At 44.4% G+C, this 22,336-nt stretch overlaps 3 protein-coding genes across 3 annotated transcripts in view; 1 reads left to right on the top strand and 2 right to left on the bottom strand.

Annotated features, from left to right (window-relative positions):
- The window catches only part of ISCU (iron-sulfur cluster assembly enzyme), a 3,385-nt gene extending 2,987 nt beyond the window's left edge, over positions 1-398 (bottom strand). The window contains exon 1 of the mRNA XM_009880371.1: positions 369-398. Coding sequence (XP_009878673.1) covers positions 369-398 — 30 coding nt within the window. The remainder of the gene's footprint in view (positions 1-368) is intronic.
- Positions 399-449: 51 nt separating this feature from the next.
- Positions 450-17,086, top strand: SART3 (squamous cell carcinoma antigen recognized by T cells 3). The gene is made up of 19 exons (XM_009880370.1): positions 450-461; positions 567-693; positions 1,751-1,855; positions 3,118-3,302; positions 4,199-4,304; positions 5,065-5,189; positions 5,653-5,808; positions 6,961-7,099; positions 7,505-7,612; positions 7,998-8,075; positions 8,280-8,338; positions 9,476-9,585; positions 10,127-10,239; positions 10,662-10,738; positions 11,145-11,313; positions 12,096-12,547; positions 13,274-13,426; positions 15,134-15,321; positions 15,952-17,086. Exons 1-19 carry the CDS (start codon positions 450-452, stop codon positions 16,130-16,132), a joined length of 2,643 nt encoding a protein of 880 aa, XP_009878672.1. The 3' UTR covers positions 16,133-17,086.
- A 2,267-nt stretch (positions 17,087-19,353) lies between these two features.
- Positions 19,354-21,908, bottom strand: FICD (FIC domain containing). Its single transcript, XM_009880311.1, has 2 exons — positions 21,563-21,908; positions 19,354-20,599 (listed from the first exon to the last, which is right to left on the bottom strand). The coding sequence occupies exons 1-2, from the start codon at positions 21,852-21,854 to the stop codon at positions 19,524-19,526; spliced, it is 1,368 nt and encodes a 455-aa protein (XP_009878613.1). The 5' UTR covers positions 21,855-21,908; the 3' UTR covers positions 19,354-19,523.
- Positions 21,909-22,336: the final 428 nt, after the last annotated feature.

Genomic DNA, 22,336 nt, shown 5'->3' with positions numbered 1-22,336 from the left:
TTTTTTGTGGCCGCCTGCCGCAGCGGTCGCGGGAAAAAAACCCATCTACCTGCTGCTCGTGTAGTTTGATGCTGGGAACTGTCAAGGCGCCGATGTTTGGAGTTTGAAGTGGAAACTAAGCATTTGGGTTTTTGGTTTTTTTTTTTTGAGAGGTAAATTGGAGAGGAGAGCCCTTTCTTTGAAAAAATTGAAGCACACTTAGCTCTGTTGAAGAAGGCTTTTTTCATTTTGCGCTGTGGCGTCTGTTTTTGCAGCTGGTAGCTGCTGAGCAGTAACCTTTAAAGCTTAGAGCTGTGGGCTAAGCTCTAAGCTTAACTTTAAAGCTCTGTTAAACTTGGAAGAGTTTTTTATAAGTGTCTGCTTCTGACGTGAAAGCATCTTGCAAACAGTAATGACATTTGGCGTAACTCTATGTGGGAAGATAGGTGTTGTCTTGGCTGCGTGAACACATGGTGAGATTTGTATGTCCCAAAAGAAAGTATGATCTGTTCTGCTAAACGTCTTCTGATTTCTTCATGTCCACCACTCAACAACGCTTTTAAAAAATAATTTATTTTTTTTTAAAGCTTTCCATCAATGCTTTTGACTATAACTGTCACTTGGATCTGATAAAGCTGCTGCGCCAGGAGGGAGAGTTGGTAAAGCTCAGAAGAGCGCGTCAGAAGATGAGCGAACTCTTTCCACTTACCGAAGGTACAGAGCATCTTCTGCGCATGTTGCAGCCAATAATGCTTAAGTCCCATCCATGTAAAACCACTGTTTCAGTAGCGAAGTAACGTGTTTCTGCCAGGCTTCAACAACATTGTTCTGGTCCGGAGAAACCTAAAAGAACAGATTTGGCACTCCTTAAAACTCTGAATGCTGGAGCTGTGAACGACCAGCACTGAGCTTAGCCTCTGGCAGACGCAGGGTAGCCAGCCTGTTGCAGGAGTTCAGGTTCTTGCCACTGCGGTGTCCTGCCCTGTCCTCTGCCAGAGGCGGCTGCCGTAGCATGGAACTGGTGGGAGGGGGCTGTTTGGGTGTTCCCAGCTACTCCAGTCCCCGGTCTGCCCGTCTGTTAGCTGGGGAAGTTGCTGCTGGGATGCAGGCTGCTGTAGCCCAGGGCCAGGCGTGTGTTTGTTTGTGCTGCCTTTGCTGTAGGGTTGGTAACTTACAGCTGGGGGGGGCAGCACTGAAGCAGCTCCAGTTGCTTAGTCAGTGAGTGTGACTCAGAGCCCGGACGAACTCCTGTCAAAAGTTAAATTTCACAGGCAAGCAGGAAAAAAATACGGTGTTGGTGCAAGTTGCGGGTAACCCTTGAAGTGGGTGTTTCTTTTATTTCTTCATGACACAGAGGTAATGTAAATACTGCAGAGGCTGTTCTGCCTCAGCGAGGGAAGGTTGCCTTCCATGCGTGTGGAAACTTGCAGCCTTTAGAGCCATTTACTGTTGCTCGTAAAACTGTGAGGAAAGGTGTACCTCTGGATGCGTCTTTGGTTACTGGTGCACGCGGATCCTCTGCCCACGGTACTGATAAATTGCTGCTTGCAACATCTGCTGTCTTTAAATAGAAGTGTGCTTGTTCAGTGCTAATTTGAAAAGATCTCTACCAAACTTTTCTTTTAAACTAATTGCGCATAGTTGCGGAGGCTAAAATTTGGTCTCCCTCTTTTTAAGTCTGTTACTAAAAACTCTCATAAAAAATGCAACGAACGGATTTATCTTATTCTTTCTGAACGTTAGTGATGTATTCTAAACTTTTGCCTTTCAGAAATTTGGCTGGACTGGTTGAAGGATGAGATAAAAATGGCTTCTGAAAGCTCTGAGCGAGAGAAAGTTTATGAGCTATTTGAGAGAGCTGTGAAAGACTACATCTGTAAGTTGTTAATAGACGGTATAAAATGTGTTGCGTTGCATTCAGGTTATGGCTGTTTCTAAGAAAATTTCTTCCTTCTGTTACAATGCAGAAATCAAATACAAAAATATTAGTGTGAAGTGATCCTCGTTTTTTGTGGAGCATCGGAGTTAAAGGCCATTCAAAGGCAATGCTTTAAGTACTCTTGCTGTCTTCAAGATCTTCTAAATGAATGTTATAAAACGTTTTTAAGTGCATACTTTGCACTTCTCTGATCTCTAGAAAGCAGCAGGTATTGCACTTGCTTAGCGAGTGCTTTCAGGGGAGGTAACCATAGCCATGCTGCAGCACCAGGTGTTGATTGCCCTCGTTAAAAGCGAGGGAAGTACTTGGTGCCTTGACTTTCTCTTTCTCAGGATCTACCTGCAGCCGTAGCTTAAAACTTTTAGCTTTAAGCACTGAGTAACTGTGTGATCTTTGGCTATTGTGGTGAGGTGCTGAAAACATGAAGCCTGAAGAAGCAGAGAGGGCTTGGTAGCATGGAGGCAATCCCTTGCAGAAGCTACGTACAGAATGTCTCGTTACAGCACCGGCGTAACTATCCTCACAGAGTGTGGGTGATCCTTCCGGAAGAAGGAATGGAGTGATGGACTGAGAGGGAACTGGATCTGCTGGATGAATTGCACTTGGGGTTTGGAAAGATTTCTGGAGCCTGAGATGTGCAATCTGACATCTGTTGGTTGGGTAGTCTCTGCTGGGGGTCCCTGACCCTAATTTGCTGAGATAATGGTATTGGTGGAAGAGGAGCCAGGCAGCTAACGCTGTTGCGGCAAATCCTCCTCCTTCACAGTTACGCTGCTTAGGCAGTTGCTGAACAGGCAAGTGTAGGAGTCTGGAAAGAGGAGGAAGACCTGCTTTAATGTGAGTTCTCTAGGAGTGCAACAGTTTCGTGGTCCCAGCGCTGCACATGTGCTCAAGAAAAGTCAGGTTGCTATTAGGGGGGGTCTTGATGCATCTCTTGATATCACTTGGGTACCAAAGGTGGTGTACAGGAGTCAGTCTGGGTCAGTAACGACTGTGAGAGTGACTTCTTTCAGTAGGCAGTTGTAGCAGCTGGTATTGAACCAAGAGGATAGAATAAAATATTTTAATTTTTCTTTACTATATTGGACGGTCAAGAAAATTGTCATGTGTTGGTTTATCTGTGGATGTTTGGGAAGCGGAGAGATGCCTCTCTTATTTTTGAGGGGATCAGGTCATCTGTTTCTCGTAACTTTGTTTAGGTCCTGAAATTTGGCTGGAATACGCGCAGTATTCGATTGGTGGCATTGGCCAGGAAGGAGGAATTGAGAAAGTTCGCTCAATATTTGAGAGAGCGTTAACTGCGGTTGGACTGCATGTGACAAAAGGAACAGCTCTGTGGGAAGCATACCGCGAGTTTGAGAATGCCATACTGGAAACGGCACAGGTAAGGCCAGTCTCCTGGGCTCTGGCATGGGGCAAGTTGGGGTGTAGTTTCTGAAGGCGTCTTGTGCTGCCCCCTCATCAGTCTCTTTGGAGAAAAGAGGGTGTAATGGCACGCGGTTGTGTCTTTTCAGCTGTAGAAACCGAGCCTTTGGTCTGGGAAAAACATTCTGTATGTTTAGTTAATAACAGTAATGGATTTGTTGTTTAAATAAGACCATAAAATGTCATATCCGGAAGCAAAGTTTCACTCTGCTTCTTTAGACTGAACTGACAAGAATAGCTTTGAAATGAGTAGCTTCGTTATGAAACAGTGTTCTTGCCAGCGAATATTTTTGCAGATAGTCAATTGTGTTTGTATTTCTAGACTCTCTTCTACTTCAGCTTTTAACTCATTCATTTTTTCACCCTTTTTGTGACTTTTGGATGATAGTGTACTATCCCTGGAACGTGCTGTTTGTCATCTACGAAAGATACCTTTACAAGGTGCTCTAACAAAGGAGTAATGGGAGAACACCCTTTCACTCACAAACAGAAAGCAAGCTGGAAGTTTTAAATCACCTGTGCACACACCGGGGATTTATTGAAAAACTCTTTGGCGGCCCAGTGGGTTTGTGAAATGGCACGGTCACATGTGGCTTGCTGGTTTTTTTCAGGTTATCATTTCCCTAGCCATGTGTCGGCTTTCAGTGAGGAATGCTTTTCACATTGATCCAGCTTCTGAGTCTAGCAATGTCCAAGTTTTAGCTTTCACGGCGGCGACCTGAAATGCGAGTTGGTTGCGTCTGTCCTTCAAGGATCATGTGGAGCCCGGACCCCCCAACCCATAAACAATACCCCATCGTGTTCATCAGCTCAGGCTTGAGGGAACTGATTAAATTTCAATCCTTTTGTTTGTAGCCAGCTCCTGGCAGTGTTCCATCGCCTGAGCAGCAGCAGATGCTCTGCAGCCAGCTTGAGAAGATCCACATGCTGTTCAGGCGCCAGCTGGGGATCCCGCTGTTAGGTAAGAGCCGGTGCTCTTGGAGAGACGACATGGATAAGCTGCGTTATGGTGATCCAGGCAGTAGTCGTGATTATTCTTTTGGTAGAGCCACACAAACTGCAGCTGTAGTATTTGTGAATTCTTTAATTAATAATATTTGCCTGTCTCTGTGGCCTCTTGAATGATGCACAGATCCCTTTTGTTCAGAGATATTCTTACTCATTGAAACTTGGTTTATCTGTTTCTTCAGTACGTAATTTGAGGCTATTTAAAGTACAAGTGATGAGCAGAAAGCACGGCTGTTAGGAACTAGGAATTCAGCTGTGATGATCACTACATAAGAACCTTAGTTGGTAGGGAATAGCACGTGCTGACAGCTGGATCGTTAGAGTTCTGCCATATCTGCTTCACTCTTTAAACTCTTTGAGTCCCTTTTCTTGTGGCTTTGCTTGTAGGAGAAAGTTAAACACAGTTCTTTGACTTCTCCGCTTGCATATTGAAAGAATTGGTGTTGATCTCTCTTCTTTAAAGCCTTGGGAAAATCTTGCCACTTTGGTTTTCTAAATCAAAATCAGCAGCTTTAATAGAGCGTGTCTTGAATTTGTGTTGTGGTGCACTGTATAAGATGGAGCGTCTGAACCCTGTAAGCATGCCGTAGTGTGACGGTCAAGATACAAAAGTGTAAACAGAAATACAAATGTGTTAAAATCAAACATAGGTTGAATGTTGATCACTTTAGCCCAATAAATTATTGATGTGGTTTCATGTCTGTTTTTAATAGATATGGAGGCTTCATATGCTGAATATGAAGAATGGTCAGAAGATCCAATCCCAGAAACAATAATAAAGAATTACAAAAAAGCTCTACAGCAATTGGAGAAGTGTAAACCATATGAAGAGGCACTGGTACTGCTGTTACTTGTACCTTGCTTAAAAACTAAGAGTTATATGCTTTGGGGTGATTTTTTTTTTTTTTTCTTTTCGAAATTTTATTATCTTTCTAGTCACAGAGATAAAGCTGCTGTGTATTGGTAGGTGACTTTTGGTTGTGAGACAAGAAGCCTCACAACTGGGTATACTGGAAACTATCAAATCTAGTGGCTGTGTCAGGCCACCCTAAGGTGCGCTTGCATACTCTGGCTGTTTCTTCCAGCATCGATGGGCTAAGAGGAATAAAAAGTAGGGATCTGAATGGCTTCAGAACCAGGGTGGTATTTGGAGATAGATGAAAGTGAAAGCTGCTGAAATTTAGCAGGCCAAGCTCTTGCGTGAAATTTTGCATGGGACCTACTCTGAGTAACAGTTGAACTGTTTGAATCATGCTTTATTCAGAAGATTTTATTTTTTTATATCTCTGTTTGGTTTGTAGCTAGGTGCTGAAACGCCAAAGCTAGCGGAATACCAAGCTTACATCGATTTTGAAATGAAAGCAGGTGATCCAGCTCGCATTCAGTTGATCTATGAGAGGGCTTTGGCCGAGAACTGCCTTGTGCCAGATCTTTGGGCACGCTACAATCAGTATTTGGTAAGGACACAAACCAGGTGTTTGTGGGTTTATTTTCCTGTTTTCTTGGGGTTTTTTTGAATCTTAGTGGCTGATAAACGAACAACCGGTAAGTTCCACTTCAGTCCTGTCCCTTAGTCTTTAAATTCTTCAGAAACTGATTTTTCACTTTGCCTTAGGTTTCTTCCCGTTTGCAGTGGTGTGTCTGTTGATCAAATGAGCATTTGCTCGCTTTTTCCTCCGGTTGTGTGTTTTCTCTGCAGAATTTGACTGGGTGTGGGCTTTAAGGCTTGCCTTATCTGCCAAAGGGTTGACTAGGTGTGACCAGCTGTGCTGTAAGCCCTGACGTTGTCTCTGGCTAGTCATCCAGACGCGTTGTTTTTGAGGATGTCTCTCATTTTCTTCTAGCTTTTGTAGGCAAAGCAGTTCAGTGGGGAAGCCTGCCTGTCCTTCAGGACGCAGGTTGGTTAGTGTCGGTGCTTGTTTCAGGGCTGCCAGTGCTCTCCTAAATATTTTACAGTGGAGAACAACTAATTTACCAACAAGCCAAAGCAAACCCAGATGTTTAGCCCGTATTTACATGTGGGCAAGTTAATGCACTTGAAAAATGCTATTGAAGTTGAGAGGCAGGGTTTTCGTGTGCACAGTAGGTCAGTCTATTAAGAGGTGAGTGTAAATCGCTACAGGAGACTTATCTGGGCTGAGTTGCTCCGTCATGTCTTTATCTTACCAGCTTGAGACAGCAGGTTGCGGCTGGAACAGCGCCTGCCTCCCTTGAGTGTGTGCGCCCTCTTTCTTGTAGCCTTTCCTCCCCTCTTCTAAACATACTAAGAACAGCGGGGAATTTACTTGGTGCCTTTATTGTATTTATCTCATTGGCAGAAAATACCTACCTGGCTTGGTAGGAAGCAGACAGTTAGGTATTGCGAGCTGAATATGGCATGGAGTTCTTGATTGGGTTGCTCCTGAGCGTATCCTTTCTGTTTTGAAGGTGTTCACGGGGGTTTGGGGACTACAGAATTTAAAATACTCCTATTTCCTTAATTTTTCCAATATAAAATGGAAGTACTGTTTTAAGGCGTTGGCTCTTTACAAGCTCGTATAGATGGGCTCTCTGGCTAATAGGAACGGAAAACTTTGTTGTATGATTTTTTAATTATTTTTTTTTTTCAGGACCGGCAGCTGAAAGTGAAAGAGTTGGTCTTGTCAGCTCATGACCGCGCTGTTAGAAACTGTCCCTGGACGGTTGGGTTGTGGATTCGATACCTTTTGGCGATGGAGAGGCACAGAGTTGACCACGGCATTATTTCTGGTAAAGACCGACCATTTCAGCAAGACTCCTTTACACTACAGAACTGTTCTTTGTGTTCTGAATAATGTGTGACAAACAGTGACCTGTAGGACGCTGTAGGATTTGTTTTCATCCTGCCACAACAGTCTTAAAGTGTGCTTCTAGGGCAAAGCTGCGTTTGTTGAGCATCTTCAATTCTGGGCGAGCAATTTACTTCAACGGTGCATGAACGTTACTGAATTAAACTGGTTTTTACATTTGCTTCCTAAACCAATTTAACATATGTAGGATTTCTTGTATTTTCCTGTCTTCCTAGAAATGTAAGGTCTATATACTACTTTGTGCTGTACACTGTAGCTTGCTGATTTTGTCCGTATTTGAAAAGTAAATATGTTTGTGTGGGTGTGTTTTCCCCGTTTCTTTCAGAAATGTTTGACAAAGCTCTGAACGCAGGTTTTATTCAGGCAACGGACTACGTAGAAATCTGGCAGGCATATCTTGATTACCTGAGAAGAAGGGTGGATTTTACACAAGGTATATATGATACATGTGTGAATAAATATTTAAACTGTTTTCTATGTACACCTCTGAAACAGTGGTATTACTTTTAACAATTTTTTCATATCTTCCACAAAAATTACTTTCTGACCAGTTAGCGTCTATAAAATATATGAATCCAGTTGGCTTAAAGCAGCTCCTTGCTGACAGAATAGATGGTGCTGTTGCAAAAATGCCCTGCCTTATATTTTAAGTACTTCACGGGTTTTTTTGTTAACGCATGTAATGGGTTTTACTGAAGTCATAAACTTTGGCTTACCTCCCCAGTAAAAAAGCGTGGGCGTTAGGAAGAGGTTTTAGTGGATGTGAGATGAAAATTAAATTACTATTTTAAGGCAATTCTTTTTATTTTTTCCTAAAGACTCGAGTAAAGAACTGGAAGAGCTGCGGTCTGCGTTTGCACGTGCTGTGGAGTATTTGAAACAAGAAGTGGAAGAGCGTAAGTTAAATCATCCAATACATTGGTTTCTCTTGTTCAGAATAATTCTTGTAAGACTAGCTCTCCGCACAGTATTTAACTTGTTTTCAAGTGTCTCAAACATTTTAAGGAAACTACAGATAAATATTTCATCTACAATGTAGAGTAACTTTAACACTTCATTTCCAAGAGCTGTTCACAAACAGTACTTATTTTTATTCCCAGGATTCAGTGAAAGTGGAGATCCATCCTGCACCATCATGCAGAACTGGGCAAGAGTTGAGGTGATGTTTCTATCAGCTGTATTTAAACTGCTAGACTAGAGGAAGTCGATCGTTTTAATATTCCAACCACAGAGTGCAATCCTCTTGTACTTTGGTGTTTTGTCTGGGTAACTTCAATGAGTAAATCTTTCTTCTTCCGCTCCCGTCTGGACTGGTCAAACACGTAGTGTAGCTTCAGGCTTTAAGCACGACCTCCCAGGAAAGAAACAGCATTCTCTTTGCAAAAGTTGTTAGGACTGATGGCGTGTTTATACTGCTGCGACTGCAACGTGGTACAGAGATCTGAGTGACTTAGTTAGCGGGCTGGCCACAGTGCCTTGGAACTGAAGACTAAGCCTGTAAACTACCCCAAATCCTGCCTAATTTAGTGCTGCCTACGCTAACTAGTGTCAAACTAGTACAGGTATCGATGTGCTGGCGCAGTCACTGCCAGCGAGTGGATGTTTTGTTTTCCTTCCTTTGCCACAGGCTCACATGAATCGGGATAAATCGCGTTACTTTGGTGCTATAATTTCTCTGGGCGTAATGCGTGGGATGGCTTGCCAAAGTCTTCGGCGTTGTGATCTTCCTGAACAATGTGGGCTGGAATCTTGAATTAATTACTTTTACTTTCTGCCTGCTTAGTGGAGGCAGAAAGTACGTACATCCAGGTGTGATTCAGCTTATGGTAAAGCATTTCTAATAAGTCAGGTGTCCTGTGTTCTCGCGTGCCTCTACAGTGAGATCGGGTGGATCTCGCTTGGGCGTCTCAATCCATTTCCCTTCCCCTGCTCCCTTTCCTAAGCACTTCTTAGAACTGTTTCTTTGTGTAAGTGCTCTGTAGGTACGTTCATGAATAATGACAAAAGGAAAAATTCAGAAGCGACTATCTGATTTATTTATTTTTTTTTTTATAATGACCAAAATGAAACGTATGTGGGAGCCAGAAACCAAGATTGGTGTAACGGTGGGCAGGGAAGTATTACTCAGTAGCAGGATTGCGTTCGGTGTCCACTCCAATGGCTCCAAGGAGCAGACACATCTTTCTGGGTCTGCGTGCCTCATCTGTGGTGGTTTCGTGTTTTGGGGGGTGGGGGTGCAGTGGTGTTGAACAAATAATCCTGAATTCCGTTGACTACTTTGGATGCTCTGTTTCAGGCCCGCTTGTGTAACAACATGCAGAAAGCCAGGGAACTCTGGGACAACATTATGACTAAAGGAAATGCCAAATACGCCAACATGTGGCTGGAGTATTATAACCTAGAAAGGTAAGAGCTTGGCTGGTTGGAAGAGTTAATTAACTCTTTAGTTTCCTCTGTGTCAGACAAGACATAGATGCTTAGCATGGGTATACTTCATACGGGTTTATAATGTGGTTTACAGCAGCTCTGCTGTATATTTTGGGATTATTGCAGCAACAAGGTGTAGCGCGAGTTCACTGGGGAAGGAGGGAAAATGTTTGCATAGAACGTAGTTAACTGTCCCGTCTTGTAATGTTGATGTGGAGGATTTTCCCAGTGACAGGACGAGGGGCAGTGGGTGCGAGTCGGAACATAGGAAGTTCTGTTCCAACACACGGAAAAGCTTCTTTACGGTTGGGGTGCCAGAGCGGTGGCACAGGCTGCCCAGGGAGGGGGTGGAGTCCCCTTCTCTGGAGATTTTCAAGACCCGCCTGGATGCAGTCCTGAGTGATGTGCTCCGGGCAATCCTGCTTTGGCAGGGGAGTGGGGCTGGATGATCTCTAGAGGGCCCTTCCGACTCTGAAAATTCTGCGATTGGCTCCTTACTGCCGTGGTTTCCCCACTGCAGAGCTCACGGTGATACTCAGCACTGCAGGAAGGCTTTGCACCGGGCTGTCCAGTGCACGAGCGACTATCCAGAGCACGTCTGCGAGGTGCTGCTCACGCTGGAGAGAATAGAAGGTAACTATAACCGCACATCGTCTCGTTTTACCCGGTCTGGTTAGTGTACAATGATACAGAGTGAATTTTGATCTAGCGTTTTGTGTTCTGGTGAAGGCTTATTTTCTTTTCATTACTGTAGTATACACAAGCAGCTCCTTTTTTCTTCTTTCTTCTTTTCTGGCCTCACTTGGAGCCTGCTGAAATGACTGGGTTTTTCCATGCCTTTTTGAAGTGTCTTATTATAAATGAGAGGTTTCTGTTCTGCTTGGTTTTCTGTCTTTGAAGGCTACTGGTTATATTTAGAATTTTCATGTGTAATGGTTAATGTGAAGAGCAGGTTCCTTGAACTCATTGACTCTGATTTTTCCAGAATTGTATTTTCAAATTATGGGAAAGCTAAATACAAAGTTTTTTGGTTTTTTTTTTTTTTTATCCTTTAGGAACATTGGAAGACTGGGATGCAGCTGTTCAAAAAACAGAAAACAGATTAGCTCGAGTTAATGAACAAAGAGCAAAGGTCAGAATTTTCTGTGAACTCTCTTAGCAGTTTAGAGGAAATACCTGTATTAATGTCATACTTGTCTGAATTTCAGATTTCTAACGCTGGTTCCCATAGTTAAGCCTGAATTGTCTTAAATGCTAAATCCTATGGGTTTTAGTTTAAAACTGTGGCTCATGTCTTCTGATGCTTTTTATCTTTCGCTTTTTGACTCCTGGATGGATACAAGAGTAACACACGCTCCAGGAAAGCTATAAGAGCAAACAGTTACGTGTTTTAAATCATGATCCTGTTAGCGCTGTGTTTCACGGAGCTTAGGAGAAAACCCTCTGGGTTCAACGCTCTAGAAAACGGCATGTACGAATGCTCTGTAATCTGCAGTCACTAGAAAAAAAAAAATAAATAAAATTTTCCATATTTGTAGGCTGCTGAGAAAGAAGCTGCTCTGGCAAAGCAAGAGGAGGAGAAAGCTGAACAACGGAAGCAGGCTCGGGCAGAAAAGAAAGCTTCCAAAAAGGCTAAAAAAACCAGGATTGGAGACAAGCGCAAAGCAGATGATGATGATGAGGGTGAATGGCTAGAAGAAGAAGAAGGTAAAAAAAAACCCAACAAAAAAAACAAAACAAACCACAAAAACAAAAAACCAACCCAGAACTTCAGACCTCTGGCCAACAGGGTTATTGGTTGCCTCCCTTCAGGTACAGGTGGATGAGAAAGTGCTGTTGCTCGTGTCTTCGGAGCTGCTGTCTGTTCAGGGTCTTTTTTTCCTAGGAGATCTTTGGGGTAGTGAAATGAAAGCAAGACTAAATGGTTTTTGATCAACAGAAGTATGTGTTTATAAGAACTCCTATAGTTTTTTATTATTTTTTTCTTATTTCAGAGAAATAGGGATTTGATTTTATTTTTTTTCCTTCTTTGCTTAAAATACAAAAGTCACTTTCCTGACTCATCAAATGACGGCATGTGTCTAAATTGGGTTATTCGGTATTGTAGCAGACTCGTTGAAGGTGGTAACAGAAGATTTTAATAGATTGCTGCCACTGTGATTTTTGGGAGCTCTTACTTTTTTGTGTTTCTTACTTTAAAATAAATAGCATTAGACAAAGAGAAAGAACATGACTCAGTAGTTGTAACTGACAGCAAAAGGGGAAAAAATATCCCTGTTGCTTTCTTCTAAATACTTGCTGTCTTGGTCAGATAATCTGTTTGTTACTTATTCTTAAAAACCTGCGGGAGAATTTTACTTTGTCTCTTTTTATTTGTGGTTTCCCATGCCTTTTCCAAACTCCGTAGTGGTGATGGAGGACAGCTTAGTTTCAATGGGGAATGAAATGGTGCGGAGTTATCTAGTAAGGCTTTCAATTTCATTAATCAGCAGAGCAGCCCAGCAAGAGGCACAAGGGAGATGGTGACGGCATACACCTTGAAGAAGACATGGAGGTAGAAACCGGGCTGTTTGGAAGAAGTGGACCTGAAAAGCCAGATCGCCCAGCAAACCAAAAGGAAAAAGCATCTACCAGTCGAAAAGACATCCCCAAAGTTTTACATGACAGCACTAAAGATAACGTCACCGTCTTTGTCAGCAACCTTTCCTACACCATGGCAGATCCTGAAGTGAAACTGAAAGAGCTCTTTGAGAGCTGTGGGGAAGTAGCAGAAATCCGTCCAGTATTTAGCAACAAGGGGACTTTCCGGGGGTATTGCTACGTAGAATTCAAGGAAGAAAAATCTGCTCTCCAAGCTCTTGGCTTGGATCGTAAGGTTGTGGAGGGAAGACCAATGTTTGTTTCTCCGTGTGTTGACAAGAACAAGAATCCAGACTTTAAGGTAAACTGTTATTCTTTCAAGTAATAGGTTGAGCAGTGGGACTGCGTAGAAAAGCTAGCAGAATATATTGTTTCCAGAGGGCTTGCACCTAATGAATTCAGATTGTGCTAGTTTGGAAGAGTAATGTTACGTCTTAGCAGTAAAAACTGTTTTCTGGGTGTTCTTGAGTCTTGTGTTACTCTGCCATAAACCAGGGTTGATTTTAGCAGATTTCTGCAACTCCGGCGTACGCTAAGCTGAGCAGCTTGTCAACGGTGTGAGGCACCCAAGATTCCTACATGAGCATCTCAATCTGTACAGTACTCTCTTGGTTGAGTCGTGCGGCTGTGGGCATTTATTACACAGCCCACTGGTTCTTGTTAATGGTCTGTACTAGATATCGGCTGTATAATCGGTGGTTTTCTGCGTTACAGACTTACTGCACAGAAAAACTTAATGGTTCAGATAATGTCTTCTTGCTCAGTTGTCACTATCAATGGCCCTTCTCATTGTGAAGGAGACGTAGTTGTTTAGGAGTTTCTCAGTTCTTAAATTACTTGCAAGTCCTTAGTGTACACCTGTATGTTTACATGCAAACACCTTTCAAGATACTGCTCATGACTTGAAGGCATTTTTGTATCACATAAATATGAAGTACTCTGATAAGTTTTTGGAGGTGCGATGGATTGAAATCCTTGGAGTCTCCGGCTGGTTTGTTGCTGTCTAATAACCTTTTCGTTTCTTCAGGTGTTCAGGTATAGCACTACACTGGAGAAACATAAATTGTTTATATCTGGTTTGCCATTTTCCTGCACTAAGGAAGAGCTGGAAGATGTGTGTAAAGCACATGGGAATGTGAAAGACATTCGGCTGGTCACCAACCGAGCTGGAAAACCCAAGGTAGGCATCATCGATGCACTCTTGATTTTAAGAAATCCTTCAAAAAGAAGCTCTTTGTGAAGTTTGGATATAAGAAGTAAGCTTTGTATTTTAACAGTTTCCAACCTGGCTTTGCATTAAAATTTGTAGAAATGCTTGGATTTATACAGCCCAGTGTGCCTTTGTGCTAACAAATAAGAAGTAGGAGGGGAAGAGGAATTTGTGCAAAATACTTCTTAAATGGCACAAGAAGAATACGCGATATAAATGGGATGGAGGGGAAGACATTTACAGCACTTTCAGTATAGTAAAAATAGGCATTTGGAAGTCTGCAAAGAATATTTGGTTTTAAAGTGACTGACTAGATCGGGTTCATCTGGTCTAACAGATTCCCCTCCTTCCTCTCTTCACTTTCTTGTGGCTATTGTTCATACCGCCTGCTGCAATAAGAGATTTGCCAGTGAGAAATGGGCCACCTCTTTCTGACAGGGCTCATTATTTCCATCCTGGAATAAATGACTCCTTGTTAAATAAGACACTCTAAACTAGCTGCTGCTTTGCCAGAATTCTACCTGACACCTCAGCCACGTCTGCGTGTTGGGCACGTCTGACAGGTGCCGTCCTGGTGACGACGTGCATGTATTTTTAAAATGCATTTTCTAGCTCTTGGCAATATCTGGAGTACAGTTCCTGTTGCATGCATGCCTCGTAACGAGTGCTCTTCAGGTGTACCCCAAGTCTTGCAAGCCACGTTCTCCGCTTAGTTTGAGCTGGGATCCTGTCTAAACCACGAATTAATATACTCTGAATGTTACAGAAAATCTGATGCGTTGCCTGTGAAACTGCATAATGCAAAAATACGGCATGAGCTTTTGAATGTCATTTAGAAGAATAACGATAATGGAACAGGGAGGTGGCGCCTCGCAGCCGGTGTATCCTCTGCAGGAGCCTGCCGTAGCAGATGCCAGGGGCTGCCCTTTTGTCCACTGGCTGAAAATAACACCCCATCACCGAAGGTGCCCCAGCAGCAGTCAGCAGCTGGTTACCAGCGCGGTTAGCAGCCGTTCCTTCACCAAGTCATTGCGGATTCACTTCTGCAAAGAACGCCTCTGTCGCCAATCCCTGTTCTCAGGGCAGCAATGCCACTTTCTTCACGGACGGTGCCTGTCAGTTCTGTTAGAGCTGCTTCAGATGGGGTGTACTGCTCTTGAAGCCAAGGTCTGTGCTAGCAGACTTCATTCCTTGGGTACAACTTGTAGCTTAGTGAAGAGTCACAGGAGAGTTTCTGTGGATATTCCCGCTCTAGCTCCATAGGTCGATTTATCTTTCCTTCCACTAAGAATCCAAATCTGTCCCAGTACCATATTCAGCCTGGAGATATGTATAGTACGTATGTATTTAGAAGTGAAGGCTTCCCACTGATGCAGTACTGCGTTATATTTATTTTACTGGCATCTTGGTTTTCTTTTTTTCTATTTTCTTTTAAATACTTCTTCCACAAATTAGGAGGGCGTTATGAATGTGAGTCGAGGAATGCAGGTTGTAGATTTGTGTAGGTAAACTATATTTTTTTTTTTTTTTTTAGCTAAAGAATACTGGGACTCTGGGCTATGTTTAGGTCCACTTTCAGTACTGTTTTCTTATCGGGTGGCCAAATTATTAGCAAAAGCTGTCATGCAGAGAAAGAAGCGCTAAAACTAATGTAGGTTACCTCTTTTCCTTATGTAGGGCCTGGCCTATGTGGAATATGAAAATGAAGCTCAGGCCTCGCAGGCTGTGCTGAAAATGGATGGTCTGACAGTTAAGGAACACGTCATCAAGGTGGCGATCAGTAACCCACCTCTCCGCAAGCTGCCGGACAAGCCTGAGGCAGGCAGAGCCTCGCAATTTGCGGTACCGCGACAGGTTTACGGAGCGTAAGTATTAGTGAGGGAGAGACTGCTTGGCGATGCTTAGAAAGAAAACCCTGGGTTTCTCTGCATGCTACAATGTGGGAATCTTATCTAGACTTTGGGAGAATGTTTAAGAGGCGCCGAACTGTACAAATTAGGGTTGCTGGATTGATGAGGAAAAGCGGGTTGTTCTTCCTTACGTTACCAGCAGATACAGGTCGGTAGCGACTGAGAGCATCAGGTGTTGGACATCCTCTTGGATCTGGTGTTACCACCTGAGCACTGGTAACTTCCACGTCCTCTCCTTCTGCAGAACCAGCCATCGCTCACAGCGAGCGTTAAGGTTGGGCTTTCATCTTTTAGAGTGCTCCTGCTGCTCAGTGTTGCATCGGTGTTGTTTTGTACGAGCCCTGTAGATAAACACGGAGCTTCAGTTTCTGGGGACTGTGGAGCACTTGCTTTCTGCACTTAGGTATACTGTTTCAAAGGGCGCCCGTTGAAAGCTTTGCACTGCTTATTGTTGAAACAAATGACAGGAATAATATTTAAATGAGAGTTCCTCACAGTGAACAAAGTCCTTTTTGTTTCCCCAAGCTAAAACAGTCCGTTCAAAGAGCGCTGGGATATTTTTAAATGTTACTTTTTGTTCTGCAGGCGAGGGAAGGGAAGGACGCAGCTTTCAATGATGCCTCGTGCGTTACAGCGCCAGAGCGCTCCTGTGGCGAAGGCTGAGAATGGGATGGTCCAGAACTCACCAGCAACTTCATCCGAACCCCCCGAGGAGCCTAAAAAGATGTCCAATGCTGATTTTGCCAAGATGCTACTGAAAAAGTGAGCAAAAAATCCGCAATCAGCGGGTCTGGTAAAATGTGAAATGCCTTTATGGAAGCCATGTTGTGTCCTTATGCTAGCAAGGAGAGAACGCCAGTCACAATCACGTGTAAATGCTGTTCTGGACTACGGCATTCATCGAGATCAGTGTAGGATGGTACAAATCCTGTTTTGTTTTTTTTTTTCCTCTGTTTCTAAGAGCGGAGTTACACTATGTTCTGGTAAAATGGCGTTATATGATTCCTCATATTGAGGGTAACGAGGGGGGAAATATTTCCTGTGCAGGTTGGATGCCACGTTAAGTTTTACGAATACTTTACAACTCTTTCTCTTTCATTAACGAATGAGATGCGATGTGAAAGCCCTAGTGCTAACCTTGTCGAGCTCCACTGGTCGGTTCGGATTGTGATTGCAGTCATTCTCTCTGACGACGAACCCGTTTTACACCCAAACACACACACACACACGCAGGGACATTCATCTCCTTCCATTAAGAGTTAAATGGCAGACGCTCGTAACTTCACCACAATGGCCTATTTTAGTATCGGGAGAGTTTCTATACATATGTGTGTATATGTATATACACAAATATACATATATATGTATTCAGTTAATGTTCTGTTCGAGTTGATCCGTTTTTTATATTGTGTATTTGTTAAAGACATTCAAATTATTCTTAAGTGTCATCCTACTTAGATGTGGTCATTTTTCTTTCCCATAAAAGCTGTACATGCTGTTGCTGAGGACCATGGTTTTTTTGGTTGTTTTTGCTAGCTAGCTCATACGTCTTTTGCAGGTGGTTTCTGTATGGTTTTGTACAAACGTGAAGTGCAAGCTGATGTTTCTTGGTTTATTAAACTCAAGTTCTCAAAGGTTTTCTATAAATACTGTTGCTTTTGTTTAAATGTGGGTGTTGGAATTGCACTTATCCTATGGCAGCTGGGTAATACTGATGTACCTCGCCTCTCAGGTGCACTGAGATAGTGTCACATCAAGTAGCTCATTCCATCCAGTATGAATATCCTGAAACCACTTTAGTCATCACCTCAGACTTTTAAATAATCTGGTACGTGATCTTGGATAGAAATATTACTGCTTGTCGGCTAAAACTGCTGCTAACTCTGGAAGTCAACACATGTGGGGGTTGAATGTGAGGGGGGAGCCCCGGTACCAAGTTCACTTGTACGACACAAGCACTGCTGCAAATAAACACTATTTTCAGTGCTTACATTCTGTGCTGATTTGCCTCGGCTTTACTTTGAAACGATGAGTCAGTTACATGGTTCAAAGCTGTGAAGCATCGATGGGCAGTTGTGGCGATACAGCAAGGGACCGAGTTCCGCCGGTGCTTGTTCACACTGTGGTGTGCAGCCTCTTCCGCGCTAGCTGCGTGGGCTAGCCACGGCGCTAGCCATCCGCTGTTGCGCTGATGAGATAGGGGGATTGCATCTCAAAATGGGATTAGAAATGTTCTAATAACTTTAATAGGAAGCTGTGATTTGGGGGTAGGAATGATAAGGCTGGTGCGCTTGGATGCTCGCCTTGCCCTGATGGTGGGTGGGTGCGCACACACCACCAGTGATGATTTTATTTACAACTCACTTGGCTGTTGGGGTGTGACTTGCGGCCGTGGAGCCCTGCACTGTGCCCCAGGCTGCAGTACAGCATCTGTGTGGGTGTAACGGCCCATGTAGAGCACTACTCCACAAACTGAGCTCAGAAGTGTGTTCTGTGAACAGCCTATTCCAAACAAAGACTTTAATATTAAAATACTTTATTAATCTGTTACTAAAATAACATTATTTTTTTTCCCAGAGCTCTAAAGTGCGGATTTTATTTATAGTCACCTTGCACTACAAAAATAAGCGTGCTTTGTAAGGACAGAACAACCCTCCTTGTTCACTGTTTGCTTTCCCTGTCAGCAGTAAGCGGTAGGTGAGCGTGGAGTGGTGCCGTAGGATACAGGTAACTCCTGTATTGTATAAGACTATTGTATTGTATTGTATAAGGTCTATTGTATAAGACATGTCTGAACTACTTTGCAGGTGAGAGAGAGTTAGAAGGGACAAAACTTAACGCTGGTCTGGGACAGTCTAACAGCTCGTACTGTTTTGCAAAGGGTCGAAGCTTAGCAGTACTCTAAACTGCATTGAATCGGAGTCTTCTGAACTTTGAGGTGTTGGGCTCAATGACGCTGTGCCACAGCTGGCAGGCAGGGCTGTAGGGAGCTGTTCTTCCACGTTAGCCTGCAGGTGCTTCTACCTTAAAAGCAAAGATAAAGTATACTGCTTTGAAGCGCACAGCGGCTCCCAGGTACTACGCTAACTGCCGCTGCAGCACAAAGAGGCCTTGTGTGATTCTTGACACGTTTATCACAGTAATAATGTGACCTGGGAATTAATTGTGAAAAGTTCTCTTGCGTAGATTGAAGAAACTCAAGTTTTTGGCAAACTTGCTTTGCACCTTCTTACCGAATTGGCACAACTGATAAAGGTTATCGCACAGTGATGTGTAATAACCTTTTCTGCCCAGAGCTTTGCAGAAGCGAGCTCTTTTCAAACCCTGAACTGAAATGGATAAGGACAGTTGCAGTTTCCCGGGGCTCCTGCTTGAGCTGGGGCAGAGGCAGGGCCTCAGAGCACTAGGTGGTCCTTCTGTCTGAAGCACAGCAAAACCACCTCGCAGTTGGGTGAAATAAGTAAGAGAGCATTTCTTCTCTTGTTCCAGTCACATCATCTGTAATCTTAAGACAGATACTCCCCCCTTGTACAAAACTCACCCTAGGAAAGGCAAGTGAAAGTAAACATGCAAAGTGCTACTGAAAACAAAAATGGGAGGGGAGGGATGCCTTTGGCCTCCTCCTTAGTCAGCACTGTTAAACATGTACGACTGACAGCAAAGAGTCTGATTAACATAGCTGGGAGTGCTGTTACTGCAAGGGTTGTGTTTTGGGGTTTTTCTGAACTACAGGGAAGAGGTAACACAAAAGCAACAACTCAGTGAAGACTTTGTCTTGCCTAGCAGCTCCTTGACAAGGCGAGACAATGCAGTTGACCCACTAGATAAAGGGTTGTGATTGAATCAGCTTCTCAAAACTTAATTTTAAGGAGAAATTAAATTCTACTTCAGCTCGTTGAGCCCCTCTGACACCTCTCCCCACCTCCTTCCAGTAGCACAAGCAAGTTATAGTGCACAGTCAACATCAACAGTTCACATTTCAGCTTGGCATAACGTATATAAATAAATTATATTAATTTACTCAAATGTAAGACACTTTAAATAAATGAAATGCTAAAGAGTGACACCTCCTGTCGAGTTATTTCCCAGAAGGAATACTGAGTGGCTTGGCGTCCTGTTCTCCCACGTGTTCATTAGTTCCTGAATGTCCACAACCCTCAAGTCTTGACGGGGATAGTTTGTTTGCATCTAGCCGTGCTGCCATCTGCTTCAGGTAAACCCACGGAGTATTCTGTGGTGGCAATGAGCAACATGTCCAGAGTTGTCTCAGTACACTTAGCAATAAAGCGTATGAAAGGCCTCACGTCGCCCTCGTTGGCTACTTCTAAGACGTGGTAGTACTCAGCCCGCTGCTCCTTGCGGATTGTGATGGGTGGGTAGCCCGCCTGCATTAGGATGAGGTTCATTAACAGGCGCGAGGTCCTTCCGTTGCCATCTACAAACGGATGGATGTAAACCAACTTGTAGTGGGCTAACGCAGCAAATTCCACAGGGTGCAAGCTCATGGCGTCTTCCGAGTTAATCCACTGCACGAACTCCTGCATCTGTTTCTCGACATCCTGGGGATGTGGTGGTATGTGATGTCCTACAAACACCTGAGTAGTCCTGAACCGCCCCGCCTCCACCGGGTCGGCGTAGCCCAGCACTCTCCGGTGGATCTCCAAGATGTCACTGATGGTTACAGAGCCTATCCGCGATACCAGCGTGGTATTGACGTATTTCAAAGCCGCGTGCATGCCGATCACCTCATTCTGCTCCACTAAGCTTTTTCCAGGAACAGCGTATCTGGTCTCGATGATGTGTCGTATTTCTGAGAGCGTCAGGGTGTTTCCTTCAATAGCAACCGTGTGGTAGATGTGATGATAATAGGACTCCTCCATCACTCGGCGCAGGGCAGAATTGCCTTTAGGGATTGCCATCACTTTTTTAACCTTGCTGTCAATAATACTAAAATACCTCTGATCTATCTCCTCAACTAACGGTAGCGTCCGGTCTCGATTGATCAGAGCCTTCTCGTTGCAGGGAGAAATGGTTAGTGCTTTGGAGTACAAATAGTCGGCTTGAAGAATGTCTTTCTCCTCTTCAGAAAAGATACCAAATTCATTCAGGGCATCCACGTAATCAGGGTCCATTTTGAGAGCGTACACAAAGAGTTTGTGGGCCTTCTCCCGCTTTCCTTGGCGCTTCATTTCAAGGGCTTGATTCAGAGCTGCTTTGGCTTCTAACTTCACTTCTGAAATGCAACAATAACAGGTAACAGGGTAGTGAATTTTACTGAAAACCTCTGGAGAACATCACTGTTCACCTATATAAAAATTAAACAAAGCCCATCTATAAGAACTGTAACAGATAACTTGTATTCCAGCCTTTGCCAGGCTACAAGCACAGAGGTTTTGCCACGTTTACAGGCGGAGTACGTGGAGCAGAGCTGTTTCTGGCAGGAAGCGTGGCGAGGCCGGATCTGTGAGCAGCATGGCTCAAGCTGGCCACAGGCCTGTAGCCATCCTGGCAAAACTCGCTTTGGCCACCAGGCTGCTTTGTGTGGGAGGACAGTCTTACATACATTCTCATGGCAATAATGCAGTTCTCTTCCTAGAAGCACAGCCCACAGCTGCTAACAGCACTTCTGTCTGTTTTTTCACTGAACTAGCAAACATCTTTGCAGCAGTAATAGCTTTAACATGAACAAAGATACAGTGCTGGAACTGTAATGATTCCTTTGAATGTTTTCCAATTAATGTTCTGGCCAATAAAGGCAACGACCGCAGTCTGTCATTGCCAGAAAGGCTGTTCTGTGACAGCCAGGATTTCGGCATTAATGCCGTGTGTCCCAGGTTACTGTGTATTAAACCACCATTCTGTATTCCAGTTACCTTAACAGAACTTACTAGTACCGAAAGCATGAGGAAATACTTCCACGAGACAAAGCAGTGCTGAGAGAATGCCAGTGCATCGCCCTTCTGCAGCGCAGGGCAATGGAATGCAGTCGGGCTGCTGCTGGCAGCCAGGCTGGCGATGGCATGTCTGACCTCTGGGGCATTTACAGCTGACGTTAATTTGCAGTTGGGCAGTGAGAGTTTGTTACCATTATGGGGTACGGGAGATCATCAGGTGGGGGGTGCAGATCTCCAAATGCCCAAACCATGACATACATCGGCTCGGCTGTTCCCCTGTGCCCACCCGGGGACACTCTTACCTGGGGAGGCTTTGCCTTTCAGCACCAGCAGCTCCAGCCCGTTGGAGGTCACACTCAGGCCGGTTGTTTGTCCTGTGTATCTGGTGACTCCCGAGGAGCCTGCGCCCAGTTTACTTTTCAGGAAAGAGAGTCCTTTGAGCACTGCATGGCACTGGTCTTCCACAGCAGCCAGCGGGAGCAGCAGCATCACGAGCGAGGCCAGGAGGACCACGAGCACGGCCGCCCACCTGATGCGGCCCCACAGGGTTATCCATTTCAACTCAGGATCTGTTGCCATAGACACGAGATTCATCCTGCTTCCAGCGCAGACACGAGGAACATCTCCTTTCTCACCACTCCCACCTGGGAACACAAACAAGTTTTAGCCAGAGGTCTGTGTCACGGGGCAGGTGCTGGAGATATATCACCTGAGTGGACTCCAATGTACATGCCCTGGGTTTGTATCACAGCTGTCAGGGGTTATCCCAAGCACCCACCTTTCCCTGCCACCTGTAAGCACAGCAGGGCAGCGTGTGTGCAGTATTCAGCATAACACAAATCCTTATGGGATCTGCTGTAGGTTAATGGGACAGCAGAAGCATGTGGAGACACTGATGCCCATGAGCAGCATGGGAACCGGGCTCTGGAGGGACGGAGAAGCTCTGTCCCTCCCATACACAGCACAGCCACCCATGTCTGCCCTCCCCCAGCCCTGCCACCCCCGCACCCACAGGCCTGGGAATCCCTCCCCCGACCCCCCCGCCTTCCCCCTCAGCCACTCCTCCTCCCGCCCCG

The sequence above is a fragment of the Charadrius vociferus genome, unplaced genomic scaffold (genome assembly GCF_000708025.1).
Source record: "Charadrius vociferus isolate BGI_N301 unplaced genomic scaffold, ASM70802v2 scaffold332, whole genome shotgun sequence".
NCBI classification, from domain to species: domain Eukaryota; kingdom Metazoa; phylum Chordata; class Aves; order Charadriiformes; family Charadriidae; genus Charadrius; species Charadrius vociferus.
The sequence above is the reverse complement of the archived record's forward strand: the minus strand, read 5'-3'. Positions and strand labels throughout refer to the sequence as shown.

Bases quoted from the DNA above. Each gene is read 5' to 3' on its own strand.
- SART3 (XM_009880370.1), top strand. The intron at 5,809-6,960 runs GTAAGGACACAA...TTTTTTTTTCAG, and splicing joins CACGCTACAATCAGTATTTG to GACCGGCAGCTGAAAGTGAA. The intron at 7,613-7,997 runs GTATATATGATA...TTTTTCCTAAAG, and splicing joins AAGGGTGGATTTTACACAAG to ACTCGAGTAAAGAACTGGAA.
- FICD (XM_009880311.1), bottom strand. From the start codon at position 21,854: ATGAATCTCGTGTCTATGGCAACAGATCCTGAGTTGAAATGGATAACC. The intron at 20,600-21,562 runs GTAAGAGTGTCC...GTTGCATTTCAG, and splicing joins GAAAGGCAAAGCCTCCCCAG to AAGTGAAGTTAGAAGCCAAA.